Here is a 27,926-nt window from a genome sequence, read left to right as displayed (position 1 = left end):
CTTGTGCTCCCCATACTACATAAGCAGTGACAGAGAACAACCGTTACTTTTACACAGACCTAGAATCACATCCCATGGGGTCTCAACCTCATTCGACGTTTGAGCTCCTGACCAAAACGCTAAGCCAGCGAAGTGCTCCACGACTGACCAATATCCGCCAGCCCTGCACTTGATGAACTGTCATTTTGATGTCTCTCTGTGGTTGCAAGCCTTAGTGCGGGATTACCTCGAAATAGAATGGACAATGCTGATGGTAGGCAGAGACAGCGGAGGATTACATTGCCGTGGCCAGGGGTAATTGGACGCCACAGTAGTCTTCGAAGATGAGGCTTTGGGTGTTGATGGCTCTCCGCGGTATACAAGGCCGAGTGCCATCCCACCTGTTCAATGAGGGATGCGGTTAAACACTTGTATGTGTTTTATTCTCCTCGACGATCTCCGGCCACAGACCAAACCACAGTTCGGACAAAAAACCAGCTACACCAACATGCGCGCCTCCGCCACGCTCTACGACTATTTCGAGAGCAAAGACTACAAGAACCCAACCGACGCCCACGACGCACCTTTTCAATTCGCCTACAGCACACCCGATCACTACTTCGACTGGCTCGCCAAACATCCCGCCGACCAAGCAGCCTTCAACTCCGTCGTGACCATAAGCCGTCAAGTCCGCAGCGAAGAATGGTTCAGCTACTACCCTGTCGCGTATGAAGACGAGCGAATGCTCAGCAAGAGTGATTAGAATAACCAATTTCACTGCTCAACAGCAACAATACTGCCCGAATAACCGTGCATTTATACTTCCTGCTTGATGGAGTGAAGATAAGCAGCAACCTCACTGCCGAAAATCCGGTCTTTCACAAGTTGGTCGGCCGATTCGACAATCCACGTCTGGCAGTTCCTTTGGATGAGCTTGCTAGGCGTCGAAGTAACCTGAAGATCTCATAGTCAATGCGTGCTCCAGCAGGGGTAGATTCTGGTAGGACGCCGGCAATGCAATATGCAATCCAACAGTCACAAAAGTATTTTCTTCACTGCTCAATTGATACAGTTGGTTGGAACGAAGTACATACCGTATCATCAACAGTCCTCAAACTCTTCTCCGGGACCTCAATCTTGTGCGCACTAGCTTCAAAGTCGCAACTCGGGGTCTGATCAACTTTGTCTTTGTCTCCGTCCGATTTAAGCATATCCTTCTCGACGAAGAACTCTCCGCTGACCCACTGCAGCGGAATCCTCTTCGTTGGGACATTACCAGTTTCTCGGAGATCATGAGCCCGCTCGATCTCAAACTGAAAACCGTTCATCACGTCGCCGGCGGCGTGCATGCGGACACCAAGGTCTGGGTTCTGGTGAGAGCGGACCCAGTACGCCCAGTGGTCTTTGAATGGGGCGCCGTTGTAGATCAGTAGCTCGACTAGAAATGCACCTGGGGAGCCGGACGGCGGAACTGCTGGAGGACTGGTGGCTTGAGGGAAGGTCGCTGGCTGTGCGGGCTGAGGAGGGGGTGGAGGTGGAGGTGCAGTGTCTGGTTTGAAGTCCATGGTAGGTGAATGTAGAAGGATGTTTATGCTTATGGCAAGAATTAATTAAAAAAAGAGGTTAAGCAATGCAGGAAGTAAAGTCAACAACTGACAACGTATAGATATATTAATTGTCGAAACTGCTCCTGAGGCCGGCGCTTAGATATGCACGTTGGCTGCCTTGCATGTCCGGCGGCAACATTCGGGACTAGGCAGAGGCCAACAACCGACCGCTCCAGCAGCTTGTATGTAAGTATACTATGGGGCCTTCCTATCTTTCAAGAATTCCTGTTAATAGAAATTGTTAGCTCTCGGTTTACTGCGACCCCGCAACTCTCGAAGACTGCTCGTGTTATCTCAAAGATGACGTCCCAGGGGGTTAAAGTCGAGACGGACCTCTACGATTCACGCCAACCCACGATGAGGACCATTCATGGTTCTGGCTTCTTCAGAGATCATCCAACATCTAAATTTCCTACACCGGCCGAAGTGAGAGCTATCAACGAGAGGTCAGGCAACATCCGTGGCACAAGCTTCAACCGACCCCCGCCTGTCAAGTTTCCATCGTTGGGCCTGATCGTCAAATATGGAGCCGACACAACCGTTACCGAAGCAAAGACTCAGATTATGGTATATGAGCAGTTAAAAGGCAAAGTACCAACACCTGAGGTGTTTGGGTGGACTGAAGACGGCCGCCAAGTATTCATCTACATGTCTTTAATAGAGGGCGAGCCTCTAGACCAAAGATGGTGAACTCTGAACGAGGAGGACAGAGAGGCTGTCTGTAAAGAGCTCAATGGTATGGTCAAGGCCTGGAGATCATTGGAACCGCCTTACCAAGTCCTTTACGTGGGTAAGTGATTTGAACTCCTTGCGGTAACTAGGCAGAAGTATGCTAAAGTGTTTTTTTCAGGCAGCCTAGATAATCAACCGCTGAATGAAATCTTTCTCTCCGGTCACCAGGTCTTGGCTGGCCCATTCTACGGTGCAGACGCCGTCCAGGAATTCCAGAATGGCTGCGATATCGAGATCGATGGAGAGGTGCCTGTGGTCTTTACGCATGACGACCTTGTGCCCCAAAATATTCTTTTATCCCCAGGACCGAGTCCAGTAGTGGCTGCTATCATTGATTGGGGCCAGTCAGGATGGTATCCTGCTTACTGGGAGTATTGCAAGGCGCGTCGTGTCGGGCTGAATCCAGAATATTTTAATGATGACTTGGCTGATGAATGGAGAACAAAATACCTGCCAACTATTTTGAACCCGGTCGATGATGAGACAGTGTATCACCCTTGGTTATGGTTTGTTCTGTTCAAGGGTATCTAGTTGTGCGAATGAATAGCTGTCCGAGGATCCTGCTAGGTAGGCCTTGACTAAGTTTGACTGGATTTAACCCCAAAGGGAATATGGTAGAACCATGCTTTGAAAAAGAGGAAACCAAACGCAAAGAGAAGGCCTTTGGGCTGTCCAGAAGATCAAGTACGTGTGTATCTTGAAGGTTTCTGTACTCCAAACGCAAACTTTCGATGCTAGATCATCGGCTTGTGGTCGAGGTAGGAGTTATGGTCTATGGTTCTGAATATGAGCTCGTACTGCGGAAGAATATCATTCTGGGACTTGGACATTGCAAAAAGCGTGTATACAACCGTGCCCTAAAAATTGCTCTTTTCTTCTAAACATTCTTACAGAGCTGTTGGTCTGGCTGTCAGCTTTCTTTTTTTCTTTCTTTCTCTCATTTCATCTTCTCTTACTTCCTCTAGCTAAAAGTTTCTTCCCGTTCTTGCCCAGAGACAAGTGGTAAAGTCAGCCCTAGAGTCAATCGAAATATGTGACAATGGATCATAGTTAAATGAAGTAAAGGATCTAAAATGCAAATCTCCGCCCACAGTGTCCGAGACAAAGAACGCTTCAACAAATCCCTGGGCCCTGTCCGAAGATACTCTTTGCTCGCTCGCTATAATCGTGGGAATCTCCCCTTTAGAGGTTGAAGAATTCCGGATAAATGGCTCTTCAAAAGAGATGATCTCTACAATGGCGGCTTTGTGAGTATTACTATAAATAAGTTGCTTATAGCTCAGAATATAGAGAAAACCAACCAACTTCCCAACCTCCTTGATCATATATCACCTTCCTTGAAATCCAACTCCTCGTCGAGATAGTCTTATCTTGTGCTACGTTGCTTCCTTCAAGATGGACTCGAATTCACATGTGTCCGACGACCAACTCTCTCCGCAGAGTGAGAGAAGGGGATCTGTTATCAGTATCACCCTTCCAATTCTAGGCAACCGTTCCCCATCCGCTAATGCGTCGGAAATGCGATATGCTTCGCTCTCCGAAAATTCCAAGCGGATGCTCGGGATCCTGTCCATCCTCAACCCGGATGGCGTCCCCTATGAACTATTCCGACACGGGGCGAGCACCGCAGTGCGGCGCGGTCTTCTGGATCTGAAATACCTGCAGAATCCAGTGCGGTTTTACGCATCGCTGCAGGACCTGATGCAAAAGTCTATTGTCGGGTTGGAGTTCAGTTCTCTGACGATCTACATCACCAAGGACCTGCAGAGGAGGAGCTACAGCCAGCTTTGCAAAGATGATACCCTTCGCCGAGCTGTCTTCGAACAGGCCGTGCATTTGCTGACTTGCTCACAGCCAGAGCCTGAGAAAGCTAACGAGCACACGTCGTCGAAGCAGAACTGGGAATGGTCGAAGAGGTACGAGTCCAGCATCAAGGCCCTTGTGCAGCACTTTCTAGGCTGTCCGAGTGCCTGCGAAGGGTACGAGAACCAGCTCGCATCTCTAGTCTATCAATGCGCTGTGTACCAAGTCGAACGCTCTTTCCACAGCGCAGCATCCGAAACCCTCAAGCTGGCAAACGACATCTTGGATCTCTCTCGATCGCCGAATATCGTCTTCATGTCGGACTGCAGGCGCCTCGAGGCCCGGATTTTCAATGAGACGAACCACCCCGCCGAGGCGATCAAGGCCAGCCAGGAGTCGCTTGCGTACGCGGAGATGGCCAAGGAACAGGACCTCCTCCCCGCCGTAGACGAGCGTTTTCCTCGCATTCTCACCGGGTACGCGAATTCGCTCAGTCAGCTTAAAGACTTTGACGTGGCGACTAAGGTACAGCAGGAGGCTTTGGATCATGTGCAGAAGTTCCCGGGATACAGTGAGATCCGGAAGCTCGTCCACGCGAACTGGGGGTCTCTTCTCTACTGCCAGGACAAATACGATGACGCTGCGAGGGTGCTGTGTCAGAGCCTGGACAGTGATCCGGATCAGCCGATGGCACTGCATCATCTGGGCAACACCTATTTGGCACTTGGGAAGACGAACGAGGCCCTCGCGGCTCATGGGAAGGCCCTCGACCTCAATACTGAACGGTTCGGGCCCCAGCATGCGGTCAGTGCTGTGAGTATGTTCAAGGTTGGTCAGGTTCTGGTCGAATCCATGAAGGAACCTATGCGAGCGATCAGCTACTTGCGCCAATCGCTCGATTGTTTCTTGATGCAGGATTCTCCGTATTTCAACAGGATCGGTGCGGCGAGAGCGGCACACATGCTGTCACGAGCTTTCCAGGAGATGGAGGTGTATATGGAGGCCAGCGAGTATCTACAGTTTGCAAGAGACTTGCGGTCTGAAGTTATTGGGGAGGTGGGTTCGACAGCGGACACTGATGAATACTACAAGTCTTTGATGTTCTACTGGGATCAGTGATTGTCATAGTCGGCTCGAAGGGTTATATATTGATTTGCTTTGCTTTGCAGTTAAGCCTGATCTTTATCTTATCTTTTCTACCTGTTCTCACTATTGTTATTGTTGTCTTTATTGACTGTAGTATACCATCCGTCGTAATATCAAGTCCCATTGCCATAACACAAGTGCTATCGAGAAGGACAGTCTCGTAACTGCCTGCTAACGAAAGCGTAGAAAGAGTAGTCGCAGGAGAACAACACGCCTTGACTTCACCTAGGTTTGTGAAGTTCTAGCTGCGCGGTGATCGTGCTCTCTGTGCGAAAAATAGCCTTCATGGAATATTAAGTCTGTCGCTGCGAATCAGACCGCAGATTGGAGTCGTTTGGACCATTTCCTTTGCCTTTATACCCGCGTTCATATGCTTTCGTAAGCCGATAGGTCCGGATCTGCTTTTCTGTGTTCTGCCTCTTTGTCCCATTCTCTAGTTAGCCAAAAGTCTTGAAGAGTGTTAAGGATAAAGTAATGGGAGATGGGATGTTTATGATGCCGGTTTATCTATGAATTGGATTTGCCGTTGGAACAAGGCGTTAAATGGTTTTTGAATTAGTTGAGTTACATATAGTTGTGTTAGAAAATCATCAAGGGAAACCCTGCATTATATTCCCGTTCCTGAAAAGGAATACATAACCTAGGGCTGTTGACCGACTCCAAAGTTTCAGTTGGAGTTCAAGGTCTTGATGAGCTCAGAAGTATCTGAAGGTCGATGTTCTACTCTACATCGAAGAGATTCCAGAGCTTCACCGGTTGACAATATCTATTCACGGAGACTGATCGGGCCTACAGGCTTCAGGAAACAAAATTCCGTAGAGAAAAGAATCAAACTTTTGTCAAAAAATTCCCATTTTCTTCATTATTTTATGGTTCCTTCGACATATCCCTTAACCGACCGGAGTAGCGCGGCCCATCTAGAAAAGAAAAAGGCTTTTTGTCATGAAAAAAAAGGGAAACCCCATCATATTGTCCTAAGAGAAAGAAACCATTTACTCGTCGTCAACAACGGCGGTGTGCAGACCCTTGGGCTCCTTGACGTTGACAGCGTAGACCATGGAGTAGAGCTTCTCCTTGGCGTTCTCCTCGTCGTTACGCTTGCGGGAGATGCGAACACGCAGACGGAAGGGAACGCCCTTGATGCCGGCTTCCCAGACCTTCTTGTTAAGCTGGGGGTCAACACGGACGTCCTTGGTGCCCTGGTGTTGAAGAAAACGGAAACCATTAGTCATGATGATCCGTCAGGAAAGAAGTGAGGGGACAAAATGACTTACCATAGCCCGCTCAGCGAAGGCGCGGATCTCCTTGATAGCGCGGGGAGCACGCTTCTTGAAGCTAACACCGTGCATCTACAGAGTTGAAAAAAAAGGAGAAATCAGTCTTCCGCCCGAATGCCATCTTGTGAATCTGTGAAGATGCTAATGCGGCCATAGAGGTGGACTTCATAAAACTAATTCTTCCTTTTTTTGGGTTTGGAAAACGTCCCCAAGAGAATTTGGGTATTTTACATTCCTGCTCTTGCGCACAACTCCCTTTCTGTGGTTGAGGATTTCACTCCCATCACACACGCAGGGATGATTGTTGCCCAGGTTTTTGAGGTTCTAATCCTCTTGGGATGTTCTCCGTCCATGCCTCAAATGTTCGAAAAAGCTTGGTTCCACACCGCAGGATGGAATACATGGAGGATTCCGCATTCCGTTCCTTTGGTGATTGACCGCAATGATTATAAGGGGTCGGTTTCAACGTACTCTCTTGTGCATGTTGATGGTGTACTCGCGCGACACAACGTCGGCGATGGCCGAACGCTGCTTCTTGCCGGTGGTCTGGACGTTGGACATTTCTGACGGGAAATTGAATGTCAGTTGAGTTCGAAAACGGCGATGCAGATGATCAAGAGACTTCAATTAGAACTCACTGGATGGGGTGGACAGGGGTTGTTGGCTGTCGTTGGCGGAAGTGGTCGTAGTCGAAAGTTTTGTCGCTGAGCTTTTTCGGCGGACGAAATTCCAGTGTGGCTTCGCTTATCCTCACCGCCCCCGCTGATTGGTCCGCTATTGGTCACGTGGTGCAGCACTTCCCGCTCCCGCTGAAGCCTCAGGCACTCAGGCATCAAGGTATCCAACATTTAAACTGCTTGCGGATATGAAGAATACTTGTCTCATCATTCATGACAGGCTTGAACTAACTAAATTATGACTAAATGACAAATAAACAATCACTGACTATTTCTTCACGTCCCCCTTCGCCGCAAGCTGGGAGCGCCAGACACGCTCACGTCCGGGTACAGGTCAAATCGTCGCTGAGTGTAGACCGGAATGCCCTTTCTCGTGCTTTGGATCGTCTCGTTATCCAGATCGGCATAGATAATATCCTCCTTGTCCTCCGCCTCTGCGAGAACCTCCGCGCTGGGGTTCGCGATCAGACTGTGGCCGTACGCGTGGTACGTAGCATTCATGTCCCGCGCCGGGCTGCACAGGGCTACATACAGCTGGTTGTCCACGGCACGGGCGCGCGCCAACAGCGACCAGTGCATGGGCCCGGTGGTCAGGTTAAAGGCACCAGGGTAGACGAGCATGAAGGCGTCCTTGCGCGCCGCAATCATGGCTGACTCGGGAAAGCGGATATCGTAGCAGATGGCCAGGCCAATCTTGCCATACTCCGGGAGCTCGACCGTAGTCAACTGGCTGCCGGGCGACAGTACCTCGCTCTCCTTGAACGTGATCTTCCCAGGAATATCAATGTCGAAGAGATGAGTCTTGCGGTGGGTTCCGATCAGAGCTCCGGTCGGCGAGAATACTAAAGCAGTGTTGTAAAACTTGTTGGTCGTCGGCTCCAACTCGGGGATACTTCCGCCTACGAGGTAGGCTTTGGCCTCGGCGGCGATGGACGAGAGCGCATGGTACGAGGGGGACTGCTCCTTCGAGGGCGGCGAGGGGATAAGGGTCTCGGCGTATTTGGGGAAGTACTGAGTTCCGTAGGGGGAGTTGAAACATTCGGGGAGAACAATGAGTTTGGCTCCAGCCTGCGCTGCCTCAAGCACTTTGCTGCGCGCATGGGCGAGATTGACGGCTTTGTCGGCACCTGGAGCGAAGTCATCTCAGATTAGCATCCATCGGTTGCCCAGAAGTTGGCGGAACACGCACCGGAGGCAAGCTGCACCAGGGCAAGCTTCAACGGCTTCTTCAATAGGGAGGTCATAATGGTTTTAGATCAACTTTACAAGATGGAGAAGATGAGTTGGAATGACCCTGAGAGAGAGAGACGTTGAAGGAGGGTAAGGTAGGACGATCGTGCGGGGAGGGGAAATGAGTCGGAGCAGCCGATTCCGTTAGTTGTGTCGATAAGCGATAAGAGCCCTTGCATGGATGATGTCAACCCTCGTCCCCTTTCAACCCTCGGCATGTTCCTTGTACATTCTCAAGTTTCTCTAGATGAAAACACTTCCGAAAACAGTGTAATTAGATTGTGTTCACGTCAGACCTCCTGATCTACCGTCGGGAACCTCGGAAAGACTGGGGTCTTCCTGTGCCTTCTGAAGAACCACCGTCATCCGAGTATATATAGCTCTTTCAGCCTTCCGGCCTTTGTACCACGCTCAACGAGGCAAGTATGAGTGGGACATCGAGCAACTAGCAGCACCTGAGAGTACCCAAATGCTTTCCCGATGGGGTATCAAAGGGGAGAACCAGAAGGACTTAGAGACCACTACGTCTAGTAGCAACACCCTAGGTATGCAACTGAGCCCGTACAGCACTGACCTTGGCATTTCCGCTCAGGATGTATCGAAGCAATCTTACCAAAGCATGCATAGCCTCAATCCAATCTTCCTTCAAGCATAAGTTGTAGCCTCGCGAAAATTTGAGTTCAAAGACCTCATTTTCCGAAGGTCCCCTTGACTGTACCCTGGAGATTAGATCGGTCGTGAAGACTCCACGGGCAATATAGATATAAGACCCATAGAAGCCAATAACATATACCTCCTGGTCCTGAAAATCGATGCTGATGTTCTTGGCAAGGTGTCCCAACATTATACTAAGGATCTCTGCCAGTAGATCACCCCATGTTTGGCCGTCAAACCACTAGGGAAAAGTTAGGCTCTTTGCCACAGAAAAGAAAGCGGTCATTTTATATACATACACCGATATATGAAATTACTGGTAGGGGGTCTTGTTCTGAGCCAGTCATTGTTGCACCCTCCGGTCTAGAGGCATATTGTTCACCACCTATCACGTACTTGGTTCTTTTGACCAAGACAGGGAAGCTTAAGGTTCATCAGTCCTGAAATACCAAGGGACAGTGAGGGGTACTTCAACATACTGAAGCTCGGGGACTTGCTCCGCGAGGTCAAGATTCCAATATATGGTCTGCATCAATACCTTGAGCATCGTACCCTGTGATCTCATGAACTGTGTAAAGTGCTCCCTCTTCGGCATTTTCCAATTCTTCATGGGCAACGTGATTGTTTCGCTTGCCTTCAAGCTACTGGCAAGCTCGATGTCACCAGACTCACCAAAATCCAACTCGGCGCGGTGGGAATGGAGGTGATAAATGAAATCTCTGAATTCACCCTGTTCTCGTGGCCAGCGCATGGTGCAATTTTCTTTTGCAATATCAGTGTGCTGGAAAACCCAAGGGGTAAGTCTTTCTACATCCTTGTCTTCGATCATGTCAGTACTAATGCTCAAACAGACAGACAGCATTCGTTTAAGTAGTCAATTTACTTACTTTCGCGCTCAATGTCTACAGTTCCAGGTATTAATTTATCAAGGTCCACAATTTCGGAGCAAATGGTCACCGACATGTTGAAGGGCTTATCGATGATATTGAGAATGGAGCTTTAGCCCAACCGTGAACAAACAGGAGATGAGGCTGGCCTTCAGAAAAGTTCGCGGTAGGTGACCGCAGATGGATATTTCGGAGGAAGCATTGTTATCAGATATTTATTAGAGTGCCTGTCCTAACCAAGAATGTCCGGAATGGAAAGGAATTTCAGCCGGTTGCCTGTTAGGTTGAAGCCTTGGCAAACATCCCCGGCTACTTGCATGCGTCACACTGCTTGTACAGTAGAATAACTTCGGTTGTCTTCCAGTAGCGCCGCGATTATGCTATTTTCCTACCAGCTGGAACTGATTCAATGCAATTATTCTAGAAAGCCCGTTGAATCCGAGCCCAGAAGATCTGGAAAATCACTATAAGCTGATCTAAGATGTCATCCGATCCAAAGTAGATTTCCATATCATGGTAATCCAATAGAACTGGAAGCAGGGCTAACTCGGAACGTATATCCGTACATCCTTGCTTAGATTGAAACTCCCAGGGGCTAAATATAGCGAATCTCAATCCTGGGCTCGGGGGCGGTGGCAGTACGCGTCGGAAATAGATTCGCAAAGCACAATAGATCTAGCCAGCGGCGTCGACGTTTGTGATGTATCACAGAGACCCATTGTCTTTAGACAAGTGCGAAGTTTCCCCATGGGTGAGTCAACTTCAAGCGAACAGCCTGGATGCGGGCCTGGATGCGGACCTAAATTCTACACCAAACATACTATGACCGGAGTACTCCGTAGTATGTACTCCGTCTGCTGCATCCGCAAGGGTACGATATCCTTTAGAAGAATAAGTAATAACGCTGAATATCATCCTTGTTTGACTGTGGAGAGACAAGAGGGAGGACTACACCGAATCGAGTAGGAAACCACGTTCTCACTCCACCGTAACGGATGAACTAACCAGTACTAAACAGGGTTGATGGCCGTCTTGCCCCCCTTTTCTCTCCAGCTGCAAGCGAAGAGACTATTGGAATCCGGAATGGATCGTTCTCCAGTTCGTTCTTTGCCCGTCTTTCCCGGGAGCCCCTGAATATATACGGATCGATCAGCGTTTCTCCAAGGATGCCCCATCGGCAGGCTGTCAGGTCTTGCCAGACGGGAACCAAGACCGGAGTACGGAGACGATCGATGGATACTGGATAATCCGATAGTCCCAGGTGGCCGGGTCGAAGGCAGTCTGGGCCTGGGAAGAAGGGTTGAAGGGACGGAGCGCAGTGGAGCAGCGAAGGAGCGAAATCCTCCACGTGGAAATCCTTCCGCGCGTACGTAACATCTGAGTCAGCGATTGACCGTCCCCTGAGTGGTCAGGTGACCTCGACGGCGTCTCATCGTCGCTCAGCGTCGGCGCGCACGGAGTTGCTTCTGGCTTCTTCATCGCCTTCCACAACTCAGGGGGAAATGAGCCCTGCGCCAGTCGATGGATCATATATTACTTCCTTTTTTCTGGCTACATGGCGGCTTTCCTTCCCTTTCTCCTTTTCTTTCTTCTTCCCCTGACTGCCATGAACCCACTGTGCCCGGATTGAACGGTCCCGACCGTTGAAGCCAATTCCCCACGTCCCGTTTCCGTTCTTCGATTTGCCCCCCAGCCTTAAGTGGTTCCTCTCTACGCGCCAGACACAAGCCTGGGAGAAAAAAAAAAGTTTTACACCAAAATTGGCCACCCGGTTAAAAAAAATAATACTCGTCCCCCCTTTATATACTGCCAGGAACGCGTTCTTTCCACAAACAAATCGTCCTACAATCTCCTCTTTCCTACCTTTCATTTCCTCCCAGCAATCAATTCACAAGCCCTCTGTGCTTATCCTCTAGCGGATCACAAAGGAAGACAGATCGCTCGATCGCTCTTGGTGTGAAATCCGAAATCGCCCCACCATGTTCGAAGACTTCTCCTTCTCTTCCCCCTCGTCCACCCGGCAGTCGCGCCCGGCCCTGGAAGGGGATGACCGACTTATGGTCGATTGTGATAGCGCCCTCATCTCTCCGCTTTCCTCGCGATGTCCATCTCCTCGGTCCTCCGCCTCCCAGCGGTTTCCCCGGAGTCTCGCCCGCTCCCGATCCTCCCACTTCCGCGCGCAACAGGCCCCCACCTCCGTTCCCTTCGACTACAACCACCACAAACGCCTGTCCATCGCAACCCTGACTCGGAAACTCCACGAGCATACCATCCAGAACCCGTCCTGCGATGATATGCAACTCGAGAGTCCCACCTCCCTGCCTGGCCCTCAATCCCCGTCCGACTTCGTCTCCGGCGGCGCCAAGTTCCCGGGCTACGTCTTGACCCCCCCGGACACCGACCACGACGACGAGGGTTTCTTCGATTCTTCGTCCCTCACATCTCCGTCGTTGTCCCCTCAACCTCAATCCCCTTTCCTCAGTCCCACCTCCGCCCCGTTAGATGATGTCGCTATCAGTCAGGGTCAGGACGCCGTACCCGACCTACCCCCTTTCCCCGACAGCTGGAACGTTCGCGCTCAGCGACAGCACATCTCCCGTCTGCAGTGCAACCCCTCCGACCTCGAGGCCATCCGCCACGTTCTCCTCTCCGAAGACGAAGCCTTGAACATGAACCTGAAGTACCCGCCCAGCGCAGACTCCTGCCACCCCAGCTCGCTCCCACCGCAGCAATCTCCGCGCCGGAGGGCGCTGACTCTCCAGCGCAGCCGCTTCCGACCGCAAACCTCTTCCTCATCCTCTTCCACCCTCGCGGAGCCCACGTCGATCGAGTCTCGAGGCAGGCGGAAGAGCAGCTCCGGCGTGGTGCAGTCGCATCGCATCGAGAAGAACTATCACTCCGCTTCGGGTCGAGACATGCACAAGAAAAGCGAGCAGGGCTTGAGACGAAAGAGTCTGGTCAGTGCAGCGTTGGCTTCGATGGTTGAGAAGAGTTGCTGTACTTCGGACTGAACTTTATTTCATTCTGTCATGCCATTTAGCTGGCTTTCTCATCTCTATGTTAAACTCTTTTGTTCGATTTGATCTGATTTTTTTTCTATTTAACTTTGTACATATTCTCTTCTTGTATCGGCTTGCTTTTCCCCCCCCCCCTGGCCTTTCCTATTCGGTTTCTTCTCATGGTTTTGTTGTTCTTCATTTCAAAGGTAGATACCCAAATTGTGTACAATGTTTATTTCTTTTTCTCGGTTTCATCTCATCCCATCTATTCACATACATACACTCCATCATAGAATACTAGGTATTCGCTTCCTACCTATCTTCTTAAAAACCCGATTGAATATATATTCCTTCAAACCCCTCAATGGCACATGACATTGCATCTAAAACATACCCCACTGTCCCAGACAAAACCACTCACCAAAAACAATAAATACCTCGATAACTTATACTCATGTAAAGCTAACAAATGGAACAAAAGAAACAGAATGTCCACAGCGTAAGAAAGGAAAGAATCTAGAAAGAAGAATAGGCGAAGGAAGGGAAGTGAATCGCTTAACTCGACCATGCAGTTCTTTCTAACCTCAGGAAACATACATACACGGTCAAGGAGGAAACACAAGAAGCAGAGCTGAATACAGGGGAGTAAATCAAAAGGCTAATTGAAACTCATCCCGGATCAACGGACCTGGCTTTGATTATCTATCTATCACCAATCAAGGAATCAATGAATCAATCGCTATCGCTATCGCTGACGCTAACTATTGCAGGAAAGCAAGCAAGTAAGGAACTAATCAATCAATCAATCAATCTCCAATCACGAATCACGAGTCAATCATGTAAAGGGAAGTGAGAGAGAAATACAACAAATGAAATAAAATAGAATGTATAAGAAAGAAGGTGATAAGAGCACGGGTGGTGGATGAAGATCGTGAGTATCTAGACGGAGGGAGTGGAAGACAAAGAGATAGAGGTACGAAATCAATATCTATCTCTCTACTTCTCCCCATCTTTACCCCAAAACCGCTTCCTGCGCAACGCCATCGCAAGGCCACATAATCGTTTCAACGGGCCTGTTTTCCCCGCGTCCTGACTCCCTTTTCTCGGGGTAGACGAACGCGGTTGGACGTGGGTGTGGATGTGGTCGCGGAGGAGGGGAGTGGGCGTGGTGGATTGGGGAATATGGTGGTGGTGGTGTTTCGACCAGAAAGAGTGGCGGAAGGTATCGGGCTCGTGTTCATAGACCGGGGAGCCGGGTTCGCCCAGCTCCGAGGAGTCGAAGGATCGAGGGGTCCAGAGGCGGGAGCCGCGGTGGAGGTGAGAGCGGCAATGAGAGTACGAGTACGAGCGGGAGTGGGTGTGAGAGGGGGATGGGGAGTAAGGGGTACGGTGGAGTCCGTCCGGCGACGAGATCGACTCGACGTCGTTTTCTTCCAAGCGCTCGGATATAGACGGCATGGTGTGGTGCGGCGAGTCGCCGACAAGATCGTGATGGGCGCGGTGGACATGCGCATTGGTGGTGGCTGTGATGTCGTCCTCCCTGTAGGTGTCTTCTCCCACGGGGTAGGGGTAGATATGGTCGTCGTCGGCGGCTAGAAATGACGTATCGAATATAGGAATGGCGTCGTCGGATATGTACGAGTCCCGCTGGTGACCGTGGCCGGACGATCCCGGGGAGGAGTACGTGTCCACATCTTCAATGTAGGAGACGATGCGCGCAAAGCGTAGCGATTCATGGGGGTTCAAAATCTCGAACGAGGTCCCGTTGTGGCTGATGACGGTCGAGTCGTCTCGCGCGACGTTAAGCAGCGCAGAGTCGGAGTAGGTCTTGCTGTGGCCGCGGATCGAGGGCGTCGGGTTTGGCTCGGGGTAGCTTTCAAGTCTGTCGCGAAAGGTATCCTATCAAAATCCTATTAGCCTTTTTCTTCATGCTGTCGGATATATGGATCAGTACCAAGATTTTATACGAATTCAACCTGTGTCCGGGACGCTCGTAAGGAACCAAGTCCATCGGAGTAGACGATACTAGGTAAGAAGTCTCCAATTAGCATACTCTCAATGTGATAAAGACCTAGAGAAATCTTACAGAGAAACCCGCGCAAGCTCTCCGCGCCCAAGTCACTAACCGCACTGGGCGACGACGAAGGCGACAGCGGCGGCGGGCTCGACGCCGAAGACGCCGAGAAGGGCGAGACGGAATGCGGAGGATCAGACGGTTGGTTTAGATTCAAGGCTGCGTTTTTCCGACGCAGCCTCTTGAAGTCATGTCCGTCGACGGAGGTCGACGAGCCTCCGTGTGCCATGTACCTGCGATAGTTGTGCAGCGACAAGGCGCCAGGTTCCGAGTAGAGGTTATTCATGACGTGGTTGAGGGATGAGGGCTGCAGAGCGGGATCGGGGTGGTCTGAAGAGGGGAATTGCGACTGCGACTGGGTTTGCGTTTGCGAGAGCAGGGGGAGAGAGATGGGAGATGGGGAACAGGCGGAGATGGCATCCACGGGTTGAAGATGGAAGGGCTCATGGCTGACGTAGTCTTTGAGGTCCATAATGAGGGCGGTGATGTAGCGTTGTGTGAGATCGACGGACAATGCATGGATCACTCGGACAATCAACGAGCGAAACAATGGAGAATGGATGAAAGAAGGACTATATCGAGATCAAAGGCGACCCCGACGCCGGATTGCAAACAAAGCGGGAACCCGATGGTGATGGAGACTCCGTGACCTCTAAATAGCGCGGTATCTTTGACCACCAATCTACAAAGGCATATCTTATCTCTAAGACACGCAGTCAGTCGGATGAAAATAAAATGAGAATAATGGGAGAGCGACGATTCTATACCGGAAGATGATAAAACCAGCCAAAACCCGTCGCGACCAGAAAAGCAAGAAGGACACAAATAAAAATAAAAGTCAAAGACCAAGCCGAACGAAAAAGAAAAAGAAAAAAAGGACCGACCAGATGGATATGTCACATTACGCTGGATGGCCGGTGACGTGCATCTCTGGCAACCAATCAGTTGCACGGCCACCGTTCATCCTGAGGGCCGTCGCCGGGTGGATCCTCAGAGGAGGCAGTTCATAGTCTCGGACGTTTGAGCAGGACGAGAGACGAGTATCAGATGGACGACCGAGAGAGTTGTTGGGCACCGAAGGCAGTCGATCGTCCCTGAGTCGGCTGTGCGTCGGCTGATTGGCTTTCTAACAGGGGAACAGTCTGACCAATCAGATATTCTGTCTGACCGTTTTCTAAATTTGAATTTCTCAGTCATTGTTGGCTTGTTTCATCGACACTCTCGGGTGATGATCCGCAGTGGCAATATCCATCGCCTGTGTATACTATACCTCCCATGCTCAGCCTTGGGGATTGGTCCGAGCTGACTAGTCAGATCCCTTACCTTTGTTTCATCGTCCGTCCACCCAGTCCAGTCAGGTTCTCAGACCTACCCTTCTTTCTGGTGCCATGGTGTTCTGGTGTAACTCAGTCTGTTGTTGTTCGGAGACAAGTAGAGAAGAAAGGGCGACGTATCGGGAGGACAGATGGGCCTGGTCAGCTGACTTCCCTGTGTCCACGTCCAGTTCCTGCCTGAGGTGTTCTCTCTCTGGACTGAGTAAGACGAGGCTGAAGAATCCGTATCCTCAGAGCCATCCCACATCATCATGCCTCCTTTCTTTTACTTTTCCCCCGCTTTGGATTGTAACATTGTCATTGTCATTGGAATTGTCATTCTGTCTATCTGCAAGTTCACCGCCCAAGAATCTCTTCCAAAACTCGCTCCTTTTCGTCAGCAGCAAATAACATCAACTTATCCCAATCCCCATCCCTCCTGTCTTCTCTCTCCACGTCCAAAACAACAAAATGCTCACAGGATAAAAACAGAAGGTAAATAGCAAAGAAACAAAAAAAAAAGATAACTTGACGTCGTTCATATCGTCATCATGGGCCAGATAAGTGCCAGGGCAGTCCTGCGTATGTATATATACCAGGTCGCTACCTGCCTGCCTGCCTGCCTTGTCGTTCCGGAGAATTAGTATGTACCGGGCTACGTCCTGTAACCCATGAATGTAAGAAGAAGGAACAATGAAAGATGCCAAAAGAGAAAATCAAGTGGATAATAAAAGGAAAGAATGCAACCCCAAATGGTATAATAATGGTTGTACGCCTGCACCGCTAAGAATGAATAACTCAATGGCGTTTGTATTTCTGGCGAGGCGAATCGACACGTTAGCAATGCAATGGAACCAGGATAGGGTACAGGGACAACTCACGTCTTCCATCTTTCGCCGATTGCTAGGATCCAAGGTATTTCCCGCCCCCAGCAGGGTCTGTCCCACGGCCTTGGACACCCCAATCGCAGGTCGAAGTATAACGGTAGGTGCTCGTTTCCAGACGGCCTTTGCGGCGGCCTTTGCACTGCCACTCTCGACCACTTCCCCAGGAACGGCCACGATGGCGTCGCGAGTCAGAATCAGATCGCGCTCCAGCCCCTTGAAGGCGCCCCGGAGGCCCTGGACCACGCCCACCGGTTGGTCGGCATACAGCGAGATCTTCTTCGCCTCTTCTTCGTCCATCATGTCCTCCTCGGAGGCCGCCAGCGGAGTTCTGGGGGTGGTCAGAAGATCCTCGGCGCCTTGCAGGACGGTTTGCGTGCCGATGGCGAGCTTGGCCCCCAGCTTCACCAATTCGTTGGAGGTGGTCTTCGCAAAGGATACGGCGCCCTTCTGAATGCTGCGCACAATTCGACCGTCCTTTCGGTACTCGCGCATCGGCACGAAGACCAGGTCTTTCATGCCTCCGCCGACATTGGCTAGAGACCGGATGGGGGCCAGCCCCGCGATCACGCCTGGCAGCTGGTTCCGCTTGATATCGGGCATCCAGATATCGTTGAGCGTCTGTCCGAGCTTATCAAATCCGGACACTCCGTAGATGATAACATGTCGCATGACCATGTCAGCCCCGTCCAGAACAAAAAAGTTCATGAACTCGGTTGTGCGACCTGACCGAAGACCTGCATAATCAACTCGCTTCGGTTTGAAATCGAGCCTGACAGGGACCGCATTGATCTCGGCCCGCTGCAAAAAGGGTATGTCTTCAGGGGCGCTAGGGGCTGGGGCAGAGTCGTCACGGAATTCGAAGAACCGGCACAAAAAGTCCAACGCATCTTGGTCAACGTGTAGCCGAAGCGGAAGGATAGTGGCCTAAATGAGAGTAAAATTTAAACGTCAGAAATTGTACATATACGGGGCTTTCGTACTTGCTTACCTTGAGAACAATCTCAGCCGCGGCTAGCTCGGGGACCGGCCGCACGGTCAAGATTTCCAGGTGTATCATACTGGTCCCGCTCTCCTTCTCGCCCACCTCGTGCATGTAAGTGGCAAATTTCTTCCAGGTCGATGTCGGTACATGATCAAATATCTCCAAGTCCTTGATTCGAACATCCAATGAACTTTGCGTCTCTCCTGAGTCGGGCGGGAAAACGACAAGATCTGCGCAGATGCCCTTGAGTTCAAAGGTCATCTTGTGATACTTGCTCCGCGAAAGCCGCAGCTTTCTTCGCGATGTCGGCTGCCCTTGCCGCGCTGTGGCTCCGGTGACCGTAGTAGTGGTTGCGTAGCTTCCAGTCTCGCTAATAAGATCATCGATGTTGCGGTTGATATCGCCGCGGAGCTCTCGAGGATCCTTGTTGGCCGGGATACCAATGTAGATAGAGTTGAACAGGCAGTCACCAATGACGGACTCTTCTTCCTCTTCAAAACCAGGGGATGCACGGGACCCTGTCCGGGTCCGCCGCTCTGTTGCCTTCTTCTCCACGTCCTTCACAGCCTTCGAGATAGTGTCCCTCGTCCGCTGCCAGTCATAACCGTCGAAAAGATTCCATATCACGTGCGCGTCACGGACCCTGATTCTCAGAGGGCTTCTCTGGAGTTTACTATCGTCCGATAGCCCGTAGGTATTTTCAGCCGAGTCCCACCTGTGGGCTGTGCCTCCCACCGCAGACTGCTGGGCAAAGTGGTCCTCCCGAAACTCCAGGTCTGAGACACTCGACGATACGTAGTACTGCGAGTGGAAACTGTCGAGTAATTCATTCGACGACCCCATGCCTCCGTGCGAAGAGCCAGGCTCCGGGGCTGGATTCACAGGATAAAAGTCGCTCACATACTCAAGCTCATCCTCTATTGGGTCCGCTCCACTGTGACTTTCTTCGGTCGGACGAGGACGATCATCTGGTTCGGAAGTCTCTTCAGCCTCTGCAATTGGGTCCATCGTAAACGCATCTCCAGAGAACGATGCTAGCATGTCCTGAATCGGGAGAACCTCGGTCCGGTATTTGACAGCTACGCTAGGAGGAGTTGGAGGCTGTAAACCGTTGACGATGCTGATGAGAGTTTGCGTTGAGTCTGCGCACGTTTCCAGAATAAGCAGGTCGTCCCTGAGCTCCACGTCAAGCGACTTAGTGCCGTCGTCGCTGAGTTGCACGATTTTCAAAGTTGCCGTCGCGGAGGATATAGAGCACACGGACACATAGCCTAGATCGATGAGGGTTTGAACTTGATCACTCTGCAGGCCAGATGCCCTCCGACTATGAGTATCAGCAAGTCCCACATTCTTCGTGTCGTCTATGATCATAATCGACGCCTTGCGTAGATCTAACGTGGCTTCCGAGGAGGTATCATCATGAATAGTGCCTGAGAAATTAGCGTTCGTGAGCACCACCAGACCTTTGGCGGCAGTTCCCCTGGGATTTAGACCGACAACGCAGTCCCGTAAAGCAACCGCCAGCTTGGTCGGTTTTGAGGGAGCTTTAGGGGTCTCCTCATTCAATTTTTCTTTATCATAGTGATGGGGAGGCTGCAACTCTGCGAGATTGGCCAGCGAGTTCGCCATGTTGGCAGCGACATCGCCTGTGGTCATTTCTTCGCTAAGTCCGAGGAACGCGACGATCGACGATAGCGTGTATTCCACACGCAGATTATGGAGTTTGATCTTGAACGTAGGTTCCATCTCATCGGCAATGAACCGCGCCATCAAAACTGGGTGCTCGGTCTGAGACACTGAGCTTTGGCCCATATTCGGAGGCAACCCTTCTCCTAGAAGCTCCTCGTGGCCATTTCTGAGGACTGTCATTGATCCAACCTTGGCAGCTATAAGCGAAGGGATGCTGATATAGGCCGCTTCGGCATTTTCCAAGCGCGCGGTCATTTCCCCAACTTTGCCACCCACATTTACTTGAACCTCGAGGTCTCGAATCAGAGTGAGGGTCAATAGTCCAGGTCGGTCGTCCTCGGGAAGGTATTTGGCAACAGTAGATAGTCTACCTAGCTCTTCTCCAAGTTGAACGAAGGCCTCCAGGTCATTCGTGCGCGTTATCACTGCCTTTATGCCGCCGACTGTAGTGCGGAGCACGGAACCTTGTCTCCTCTGTCGGAAAAGAGTGTCCAGCATAATGTCATCATCCTCGTCGTATTTGTCCTTGGAAGGTGTGATCAACGAAAGGAGACGATCTAGATCAGTCTCCTTGGGCGCAAATAGGTACTCGACCCGAATATTGTTGAGGTTGACTTTGGCAGGCGCATCCTTCGTGTCCTCAAGTGGCAGCGGTCCACTTAACTTGGCTTTGTCAATTTGCACGGCAATACCCTCAGATCTACTGACAATTTTCACGGCCGTAGATCTTAGCTTCAGGTAATGTGTCTCTCCAGCAACATCAACGGCGACACCGCCCACACGGGCATTAACCTTCCACGGCACCGAGTCGTTCGGAGACACCTCTGTGGGCGGTGGGGATGAGGCTTCAAACCGCACACCGCGGGCTCGCTTTGGCGTGTCTTTCTTCGAAACCTTTGTAGCCGACATCGATGAGATTGAGCTTCCAAGATCCAGAATGGTGCTCAGCCCACCGACCCAGTCTATAACCTCTTCCAAGCGCTGGACATTGACATTGAGCAGGAGGGGGAGGGTTGTGATATTGATATGCGCTGAATCGGACGATTTGCTCAAAGCAATGCTTAGATCACCATGCATAGGTGAGTAGACATCGCGTGTGGATTCGCGCATTTTCAGATCTTCACTGAACGAGAGCAGATCCTCAGATGCAAATCCGAGTGTGAACTTGGTGACATCCAAGCGCAGTTTTGTCTTGTCTCTTTCTGTGGAGTAATGCGCTTTCAGCCCAGCTGCGGTGGTTTGAAGCACGATATCTTCGCGGAGTAGGCTGAAGAATGTGGGAGAATGCAATTGTGACCCTTCACAAGGGTATGCGTGTCCTGGTACATGTCCGACGAATTTAATGGACAGCTTCTGCAGTGCAAGTCTGAGAGCTTGTCGGCCCTGTGCTTCATCCTTTGTCTGCTTCTTTGCAGGAGCTGCGCTGTCGTCCTGGCCGAATGCGTGGAGGACCCGTTGGCCAAATTTCACGACCAACCATCCAATAGCGATATCGAATTGTAGCTCTGCTGAGAATATCTCAACTGCGACTTCGTCCCGTTCACCGCTAGAACCAAACTCTCGTTCATCTTTTTCTGCTCGTTGCGGGTATCTTGACTCGGCGATTTCGGAGTGAAGAGACGAACCGATAGAGTCGCCGCGGAACCGTAACGAAGTATGAGCCCTGGAAGCAAGAAGATCATTCTCGGTTCCATGACCTCGCGCGCGAGCAGTCGACTCCTTCAAATTCTCACCTGTCCCGCCCTCCAGGTCTGACAATTCGTCATCCTCGGTGGTTGATGGAATCCATATCAGTATCTTGTCAACGCTAAAGAATTTCTTTGCCATCTCTGTAGGTTTCTCCAGCCCTTGAGAGGATCTCATGGAATCCTGCTCGGTCGTCTCAGAAGGCGCCCTTGAGCTGTCGTCAAGTGAGTGCTCTTGTGGCATTGATGGTACGACATGAGCAGTAAGCTTGGGGGTCGCAGCCGCTGCTTCATCCTGATCATCGTTATCGTAACTGGCTTGCTCATAATCCCCTGGAGTGTGGAATGGCTGTCGAGCGCTGGTTTCCTTCATGATTGTGGATTCAGGAGAATCCCAAGCCCCAGGAATATTCGGCACGAAGCTTCTGGCGGTCGAACCTTGGCTGATAGCGCTCATGTACATACTTTGTGCCTCTTCGTTCGAGAACAGTTTCGACTCAGAAAGATCGGCATCGTGAAAAGAGCCGGAGGCCGAATCAGTACTACCTGCTTCTGAAGGAGGGCCAGAGATGCGGCGCGCTTCTTCCTCGTCATTTTGCGGAGCGTCCCCGAAAGCAATTTCGGGCAGCGCTTTCTGAGGGGCGCCCACACCTTCTAGATGATAATGATCACTGCCGCTGGGGGATATATCACCATGATGTTCCGGTCGCTGCCTGAAGGGTACCAGCGCTTGTCTACCAGAGCTATGTAGGGATGCAGACCCACTAGGGCTAAGCTCAGGACTCTGGCGACGAGGTGTTTCTCCACGACTAGAATCATTGCTATTGTTGGGGGGCAGGTGCAGATTACCTGAGCTCTCGAGATCATCATCCTGAAATTGAGAGTTGATGACTGAGTCCAGATAGGCGGGATTGTCGAGCAGTCTATCATCGTCGGAAAGGTTTTGGGAATCCTCTAGGTAACCATAACTTCGATTCTCTTCCGTATCGGCATCTGAAAATCGGCCATCGTACGTGTAAACAGAACCTTCCAATTCAGGAGCATCACCACGGTCATCGTTCCGAGAAACTGCAAACTCCTGTGGTGGTCGGTCAAGGATGGTCGAACGCGAGAGGTCAAGGGTGGAATTTGAAGACGATGGCACCGCAGGGGACGGCGAAGGAGCTCGACTAGGCGACCGGCTTGACTTTGGTTGTACGGGGGTAGACGGTGACAGGGGAGGTTCGGTAAAGCGAGCATAATTCGAGAAAACTATGGGTTCGGAGATTAAGGCGAGGTTGAGGTCAGAGAGGGAGACCAATCGTTTCCCCGTGCAAGACAAAGCTTCATCGGATCCAGAAGACGCGGACACCGCATTCACTTTAATTTGACGAATACTCAAGAGCCCGGTGATCGAGTCTGGCTTCTCCTCTGGTTGTCTCTTCAGAGGACCCTCCTGTTTCGTTTCCAGCTCCACTCGCACCGAGATGTCATCAATCTGAACCTGGAGACGCTCGACGACGCCCTTTATGAAAGCCGCAACAAAACTAGGTAGCGAAACACCCTCACTACCCAGACCAAGCTCGTCTTCATCGTCGCTGCTAAAGGAGGACGAGGGACGCTGTAATACTTGAGACCGAGATGAGATGGCGGCTTGTAGTTCCTCCTTCTCTTCTTTCGGTTCGGCCTCGAGGAATGACTGTGCAAGGTCGGTCGGGTTTGGAAGAATCGGGTCGAGCGAGAGGTCGTGATCGCCGACTGAAGGCGACTTTCCCTGCTCCGTCGACTCGCCGTGACAGGTCTCCTTCGACGGAAGTCTAAGATGCACGTCGATCCCGCTGGCTTGGCAGATGATCCCACTGCTGTAGAAGTCGGCAGGAACTGTGATTTGAAGGTACCGAACGCGGGCGCTAAGAAGTTCACTCGAGGGGGGCAGATGGAGGAATGAGGCTAGTTTCTGTAACGAGCGAGAGAAGTCGATAATGTTAGCCAGGTTCAACCGCCAAGCCAGCCGGCCGCGAGCCCACCCCGAGCGAAAATCATCACTTTCTTACGTACCTCAAGCCTCAAGCCTATATCCCGTAGCTCGACGGTGCTCCGTTGACCCCAGCGAATGCCGAGGCTGTCGAGATCTAGGGCTTCGGTGTCGACGAACTCCAGACGAGACAAGGCATATCGGAGCAACCGCTTCTGGAAGAATGAGGGTAGGAAGTAAGCCATGTTTGGGCATGAAGAGCCGACCGGGGCTCATTTGAAGATTGCAAGCGTCATCGGGGAGGGATCATAATAAGGAAAACAACTTGTTGAGATGGGGATGTGCTGTACTGCAGGCCCTGGAATTAGAGCGGTCGTTGTCCCCCAGGCGCGGAGGGATGGTTGATGTGCCGGATAACGGGTAGGATGACGTTCGGGAATCGAAGCGCTAAGTTGGTGGTAGACTAGTAGGACTAGTTAGGAGCCTAGCATCCGTAGGTCACTACTCCGTAGATAGCGAGGATCAACCGCAAATAGTCAGGCGGAGACTGGGGGAACGGAACCCAAATCACACCATGCCAACTCACACTTACGTCGAGGCTATCGTTTGCTGAATTTCTCCTATGCAGAAACAACCAGAGAGGTGTACACGGTAGAGGTGTTAACCAAGAAATTCCTCCTCGGTCTATGATGTTCCTAGTCCACACGTTCTAGGTCGGCAACGTCAACCACGGTTGGGGCTATGGCTAAACACGTATGGTGTCAGCGCAGATTGATCGTCTGGATTGACGCAGTCATCACTCAGTCCATTTGACATGGAGTATAAATGCTCGAGTCGGCTTGAGATTTGGCGACTTCCTATATTCAGTGCTTTTCACCCAAAGATGCTGCTTTGTTCCGGTGAAGAACAAGGGACTTGGCGGTCTCGTGATACCTTCGTCCCCGTCGCTTAGTAAGAGTGCATGACGTGCTGTGCCTCGCTGCGTTCAGGAGGAGACATGCTCAAGCAGGCTTCCTCTCTCCGGGTCCTTGTGATGCTCAGATTCCAGACCCAAAATCATGGGACTAACTGGCTGAAGGGGCACTATGCAAGTGGATGAGTAATTATGCACTGCATCGCGAATAGGCATAAGAAAATTCCCACCCTGGATCGACCTCCAGCAGCACAACACTGGCTTCATTGCATTCTGCATTATACACCTGGTTTATTATTATGGCTATCCTCGTGGAAATATACTATCATCAGTACTCAGTACTTAATATTCAATCATCAATATCAACTTCCGCATATTCAAGCGCCACCCACTCGCAGAACTTCTCGAAGTCCGCATACCACTCCTGCAACCGGGATGCTTTTACCCCTTCGCCCAGAACCCCCTCGCGAATTCCCGTCAGCCACCCTGCTGTCGGCTGATCTTCATAGCTGCTCCACCGGACGGAATTCTCGATCAGGATGGCAATGTCTGTGATCCCCAGACGTTCAGGGCCCTGGAGCGCCCGCCAAATCTCCGGTGTCAATCCATTCCAGCCGTGTCCGAGGACGGCCTGGGGGTCGCTGCCGAGCGAAACGGGAATTCCACGGGACAAGAGAAAGCGAAGGGAATTGGACCCGATCGGATCTGCCAGATGATGGCGTCCGTTGGAGATAGGGCAGCGCTCAACCAAGAGCTTCTTCTCCTTGATCAACTCGATGAGCATAGGATGTTCATAGAGTGATACCCCGTCCCCTATTCTCCGGCTTCCCAGCAGGATGGCGTCAAAAAGGTTGTGGCTGGGATTCTCCCCATGTGTATCGCATTCTGATGCGTGGAAAAAGAAGGGTATGTCTACTCCTTCCTCAAGACACAACTTTCGGAACCAAAACATCATTGGGACGAAATCCACAAGCTGTCCCTTCGGGCCTTCTTGTCCTCCCAAATCAAACCCGCAGATCACGTCCGGGAAATCCTGCTTGGCTATGATGCAATTCATCATGCTCTCTGCCAAGTCTTTGTTGGATGAGACGTCCGTAGCTGTCCATATCACGCGAGCACCATGGAATGATTGCCCTTCCTCCGTAGATTTGAATCTCGTAAGCTCTTCCTGAAACACTCTACACCATTCGGAAAACCCCTCTTCGGGTTCGCTGTGCCCTGTCCTGTAAAAATGATGGGAAAATTCAGTCCGTAGTTCCGCATACCGAACCTTGTCGGCGGCCAATTTGGCAAACAGGCGTCGTAGGCCCGCGCGCAAAACAGGCTCGTAGGCAAGGAGCGAGGAAATAACGGACGTCGAGCGACGATAGGCATCCCAGACTGCAGCAGGTCCAGACTCGTCATGGGAGTAAACGGAGCGCTCGCGTAGCGGCACGCAGCGACTCATCAACCAGTCACGGAATCCTCCTTCACCGTCCGGGAATGAAGAGGCCGCCGATTGTAGGCCGACGGGCGCAGGGGGATGCGAATTCCCCGACGAAGTCCATAGGGCTGCTCCATTTCCTGACCCGCCCGCCGAGTTGGGGATATGACGGAGAGTGAAAGGAATTTCGTCGCGGCGTGATTGGGTTGAGAGCGTCTCGGGCGCGACTATGTGGATGCCCTCCGTCGCGAGAGCCTGGTTGACGAGAAATTCGGCATCAAACATGAGATTCAAATGCGCATGTAGGAAGGAGCCCTTCGGCAATCTTTGCAGAATCTTCCAGAGCTCGGTTGTCTCCATCCGATCCATGGCGTTGTGCAACCTACCGCCGCGATGTAGAGCTTCTTCCGACGACGCATGGCTAGTATGAGGGTCCGACAGTGCGGACCCTGTGGGCATCAATTCCCGGTCGCGGATCTTGGACAGGATCTTGCATGCTGTCTTAGCTATGGGCGATAAGGACTTTCGAAGGGTAAAGTCTGGACCGAAGGAGTTAGTTCAGGGAGAGGACGTGGTGCGGGTGCTTGAACCCAATCCGAAGGGCAAATCCGAGCAGGGGGAGGTTCCCACCATGACGCTGCTTCTGCTCTTCTTCGATGAGAGAGCTCCGACCCTTGAGGTACTGCTGGATGAAGGGATCGTTGACCTGGGGGATTCCCTCTTCGAGTTCCCATTCGACGTCGGGGTTTTCCATATTGACCATAGTAACCCGTTCAAGGCATTAAACCGAGCTAGTAGTAGGCAAGGTTAGGAGATGATGGGGGGAAAGCGTGGGCTAGAGCTTGACCCCGCCCTGAGCGGCAAGGAACGGCAGGGGGGGAGAACCTCTGATGGGCGATAGCCCCATCCGGCGCAATCTTAACCTTATCCCGTCTGGAAGTGAACGGGTTCGGAAGGTAAACTAATTATTATTGAACGACCCCGGATTGGCAGGTGCATGTGAGTAGACATCTTTTCGAGCCTAGACTACCTCTGGAGTACAGTGTTGTTTCTTGCCCCCTTCCAATACGGACTGTCATCAAGACCACAACGCCTGGATGAACTCGCCTTGAGCCCTACGAGACTCCGAGATATATCTCTGGTCCCTGTCTAGGTACATACATACCTACTCGATAGGATATTCCCGTTGACTTATCGGCCAACACAATCCCTCGTTGGCCGAATGGTCTATCGCGAAGCCTTTTCGAACTAATATAGTGTGGACCTCCGGAGTTTAGCGACGACAAGTCTTGAGGATTGATAGCAAATTCCCAACCGACAGCTGTTTATTAAATGAATACCAAGCCAACTACGTCCTCGCTAGCGGGAAAACCGCCCCCTCTCGAGTAATATGTCCGAGGATACTCCATCCCTCCCTCTGAAAGAGGACAAAGGCTTATCACGTAGTATCATGCAACCCACGCCCGATGTGGCTTGAGTTAGATATCTTGCCCGCAGTTGTCTGTGCGATAGGCCTCAGGGCATGCCCGGGGAAGAAGGTCCTGCCAGGGATATCAGGATCGGAGTTCTCCGTGGCACGCAGCCAGTCACAGCGACGGTTTATCATGAAGCAGCCCTTCGATCCTGGCATCATTCGAGGTGTCCTGCTTACGGCTTGGCGGCTGAATCGCGAGAGACCACTGGTTGTAGACGACTAGTCGTGCTTTTGTAGGGCACACTACTAGTCCGATACTACCACCATGGTCCGGCTAGGGTCGGCACTATCTTCCCACTCGAGGAGTCGACTTGGCGGTCGGCGTTGGCTGGTTGGGGCTCATGTGTTTTCTGTTCTAACGGACCAAATATTACCATATTTTTTCCTCTTGTGTGGTGTTCCAACATTCGCCTCCGAGTGGGTGTTTCGTCGGTGCGGGTTCTGCATTGAGAAACCTCGGATGCCGTTGGGGTTAGCAGAGTGGATAAAGGGTGGGCAGTTTCCAGCGAGACTAGCAGAATTAGACTATTGTTCTATCAGC

General features: G+C 51.4%; 11 protein-coding genes across 11 annotated transcripts; 4 read left to right on the top strand and 7 right to left on the bottom strand.

Moving 5' to 3' along the window:
• Window positions 1-487: 487 nt before the first annotated feature.
• On the top strand, window positions 488-742 carry LDX57_012962 (uncharacterized protein; the record flags this gene model as incomplete). Its single annotated transcript, XM_046094712.1, has 1 exon — window positions 488-742. One exon carries the CDS (start codon window positions 488-490, stop codon window positions 740-742), a length of 255 nt encoding a protein of 84 aa, XP_045950691.1.
• A 53-nt stretch (window positions 743-795) lies between these two features.
• Window positions 796-1,544, bottom strand: LDX57_012961 (uncharacterized protein; the record flags this gene model as incomplete). Its single annotated transcript, XM_046094711.1, has 2 exons — window positions 796-933; window positions 1,074-1,544. 2 exons carry the CDS (start codon window positions 1,542-1,544, stop codon window positions 796-798), a joined length of 609 nt encoding a protein of 202 aa, XP_045950690.1.
• Window positions 1,545-2,324: 780 nt separating this feature from the next.
• LDX57_012960 (uncharacterized protein) lies at window positions 2,325-2,849 on the top strand (the record flags this gene model as incomplete). Its single annotated transcript, XM_046094710.1, has 2 exons — window positions 2,325-2,376; window positions 2,437-2,849. 2 exons carry the CDS (start codon window positions 2,325-2,327, stop codon window positions 2,847-2,849), a joined length of 465 nt encoding a protein of 154 aa, XP_045950689.1.
• Window positions 2,850-3,713: 864 nt separating this feature from the next.
• Window positions 3,714-5,240, top strand: LDX57_012959 (tetratricopeptide repeat protein; the record flags this gene model as incomplete). Its single annotated transcript, XM_046094709.1, has 1 exon — window positions 3,714-5,240. One exon carries the CDS (start codon window positions 3,714-3,716, stop codon window positions 5,238-5,240), a length of 1,527 nt encoding a protein of 508 aa, XP_045950688.1.
• Window positions 5,241-5,248: 8 nt separating this feature from the next.
• On the bottom strand, window positions 5,249-7,260 carry RPL31B (60S ribosomal protein eL31). The gene is made up of 4 exons (XM_046094708.1): window positions 7,183-7,260; window positions 7,016-7,107; window positions 6,542-6,616; window positions 5,249-6,466 (listed from the first exon to the last, which is right to left on the bottom strand). The coding sequence occupies exons 2-4, from the start codon at window positions 7,103-7,105 to the stop codon at window positions 6,260-6,262; spliced, it is 372 nt and encodes a 123-aa protein (XP_045950687.1). The 5' UTR covers window positions 7,106-7,107; window positions 7,183-7,260; the 3' UTR covers window positions 5,249-6,259.
• Window positions 7,261-7,497: 237 nt separating this feature from the next.
• Window positions 7,498-7,869, bottom strand: LDX57_012957 (uncharacterized protein; the record flags this gene model as incomplete). Its single annotated transcript, XM_046094707.1, has 1 exon — window positions 7,498-7,869. One exon carries the CDS (start codon window positions 7,867-7,869, stop codon window positions 7,498-7,500), a length of 372 nt encoding a protein of 123 aa, XP_045950686.1.
• A 1,660-nt stretch (window positions 7,870-9,529) lies between these two features.
• On the bottom strand, window positions 9,530-9,856 carry LDX57_012956 (uncharacterized protein; the record flags this gene model as incomplete). The annotated part of the gene is made up of 1 exon (XM_046094706.1): window positions 9,530-9,856. The coding sequence occupies one exon, from the start codon at window positions 9,854-9,856 to the stop codon at window positions 9,530-9,532; it is 327 nt and encodes a 108-aa protein (XP_045950685.1).
• A 2,115-nt stretch (window positions 9,857-11,971) lies between these two features.
• On the top strand, window positions 11,972-13,003 carry LDX57_012955 (uncharacterized protein; the record flags this gene model as incomplete). The annotated part of the gene is made up of 1 exon (XM_046094705.1): window positions 11,972-13,003. One exon carries the CDS (start codon window positions 11,972-11,974, stop codon window positions 13,001-13,003), a length of 1,032 nt encoding a protein of 343 aa, XP_045950684.1.
• A 984-nt stretch (window positions 13,004-13,987) lies between these two features.
• LDX57_012954 (oxidoreductase, short-chain dehydrogenase/reductase family) lies at window positions 13,988-15,537 on the bottom strand (the record flags this gene model as incomplete). The annotated part of the gene is made up of 3 exons (XM_046094704.1): window positions 13,988-14,890; window positions 14,946-15,016; window positions 15,078-15,537. 3 exons carry the CDS (start codon window positions 15,535-15,537, stop codon window positions 13,988-13,990), a joined length of 1,434 nt encoding a protein of 477 aa, XP_045950683.1.
• Window positions 15,538-17,176: 1,639 nt separating this feature from the next.
• atg2 (putative autophagy regulatory protein Atg2) lies at window positions 17,177-23,820 on the bottom strand (the record flags this gene model as incomplete). Its single annotated transcript, XM_046094703.1, has 4 exons — window positions 17,177-17,194; window positions 17,260-18,189; window positions 18,254-23,557; window positions 23,659-23,820. The coding sequence occupies 4 exons, from the start codon at window positions 23,818-23,820 to the stop codon at window positions 17,177-17,179; spliced, it is 6,414 nt and encodes a 2,137-aa protein (XP_045950682.1).
• Window positions 23,821-24,210: 390 nt separating this feature from the next.
• LDX57_012952 (putative CECR1 family adenosine deaminase) lies at window positions 24,211-26,843 on the bottom strand. The gene has a single exon (XM_046094702.1). It carries the CDS (start codon window positions 26,368-26,370, stop codon window positions 24,838-24,840), a length of 1,533 nt encoding a protein of 510 aa, XP_045950681.1. The 5' UTR covers window positions 26,371-26,843; the 3' UTR covers window positions 24,211-24,837.
• Window positions 26,844-27,926: the final 1,083 nt, after the last annotated feature.

Source organism: Aspergillus melleus (genome assembly GCF_016097325.1).
Source record: "Aspergillus melleus strain CBS 546.65 chromosome Unknown contig9, whole genome shotgun sequence".
In the NCBI taxonomy this organism is placed as follows: Eukaryota; Fungi; Ascomycota; class Eurotiomycetes; order Eurotiales; family Aspergillaceae; genus Aspergillus; species Aspergillus melleus.
Note: the sequence above shows the minus strand (reverse complement) of the source record. Positions and strands in the feature narration are given on the sequence as shown.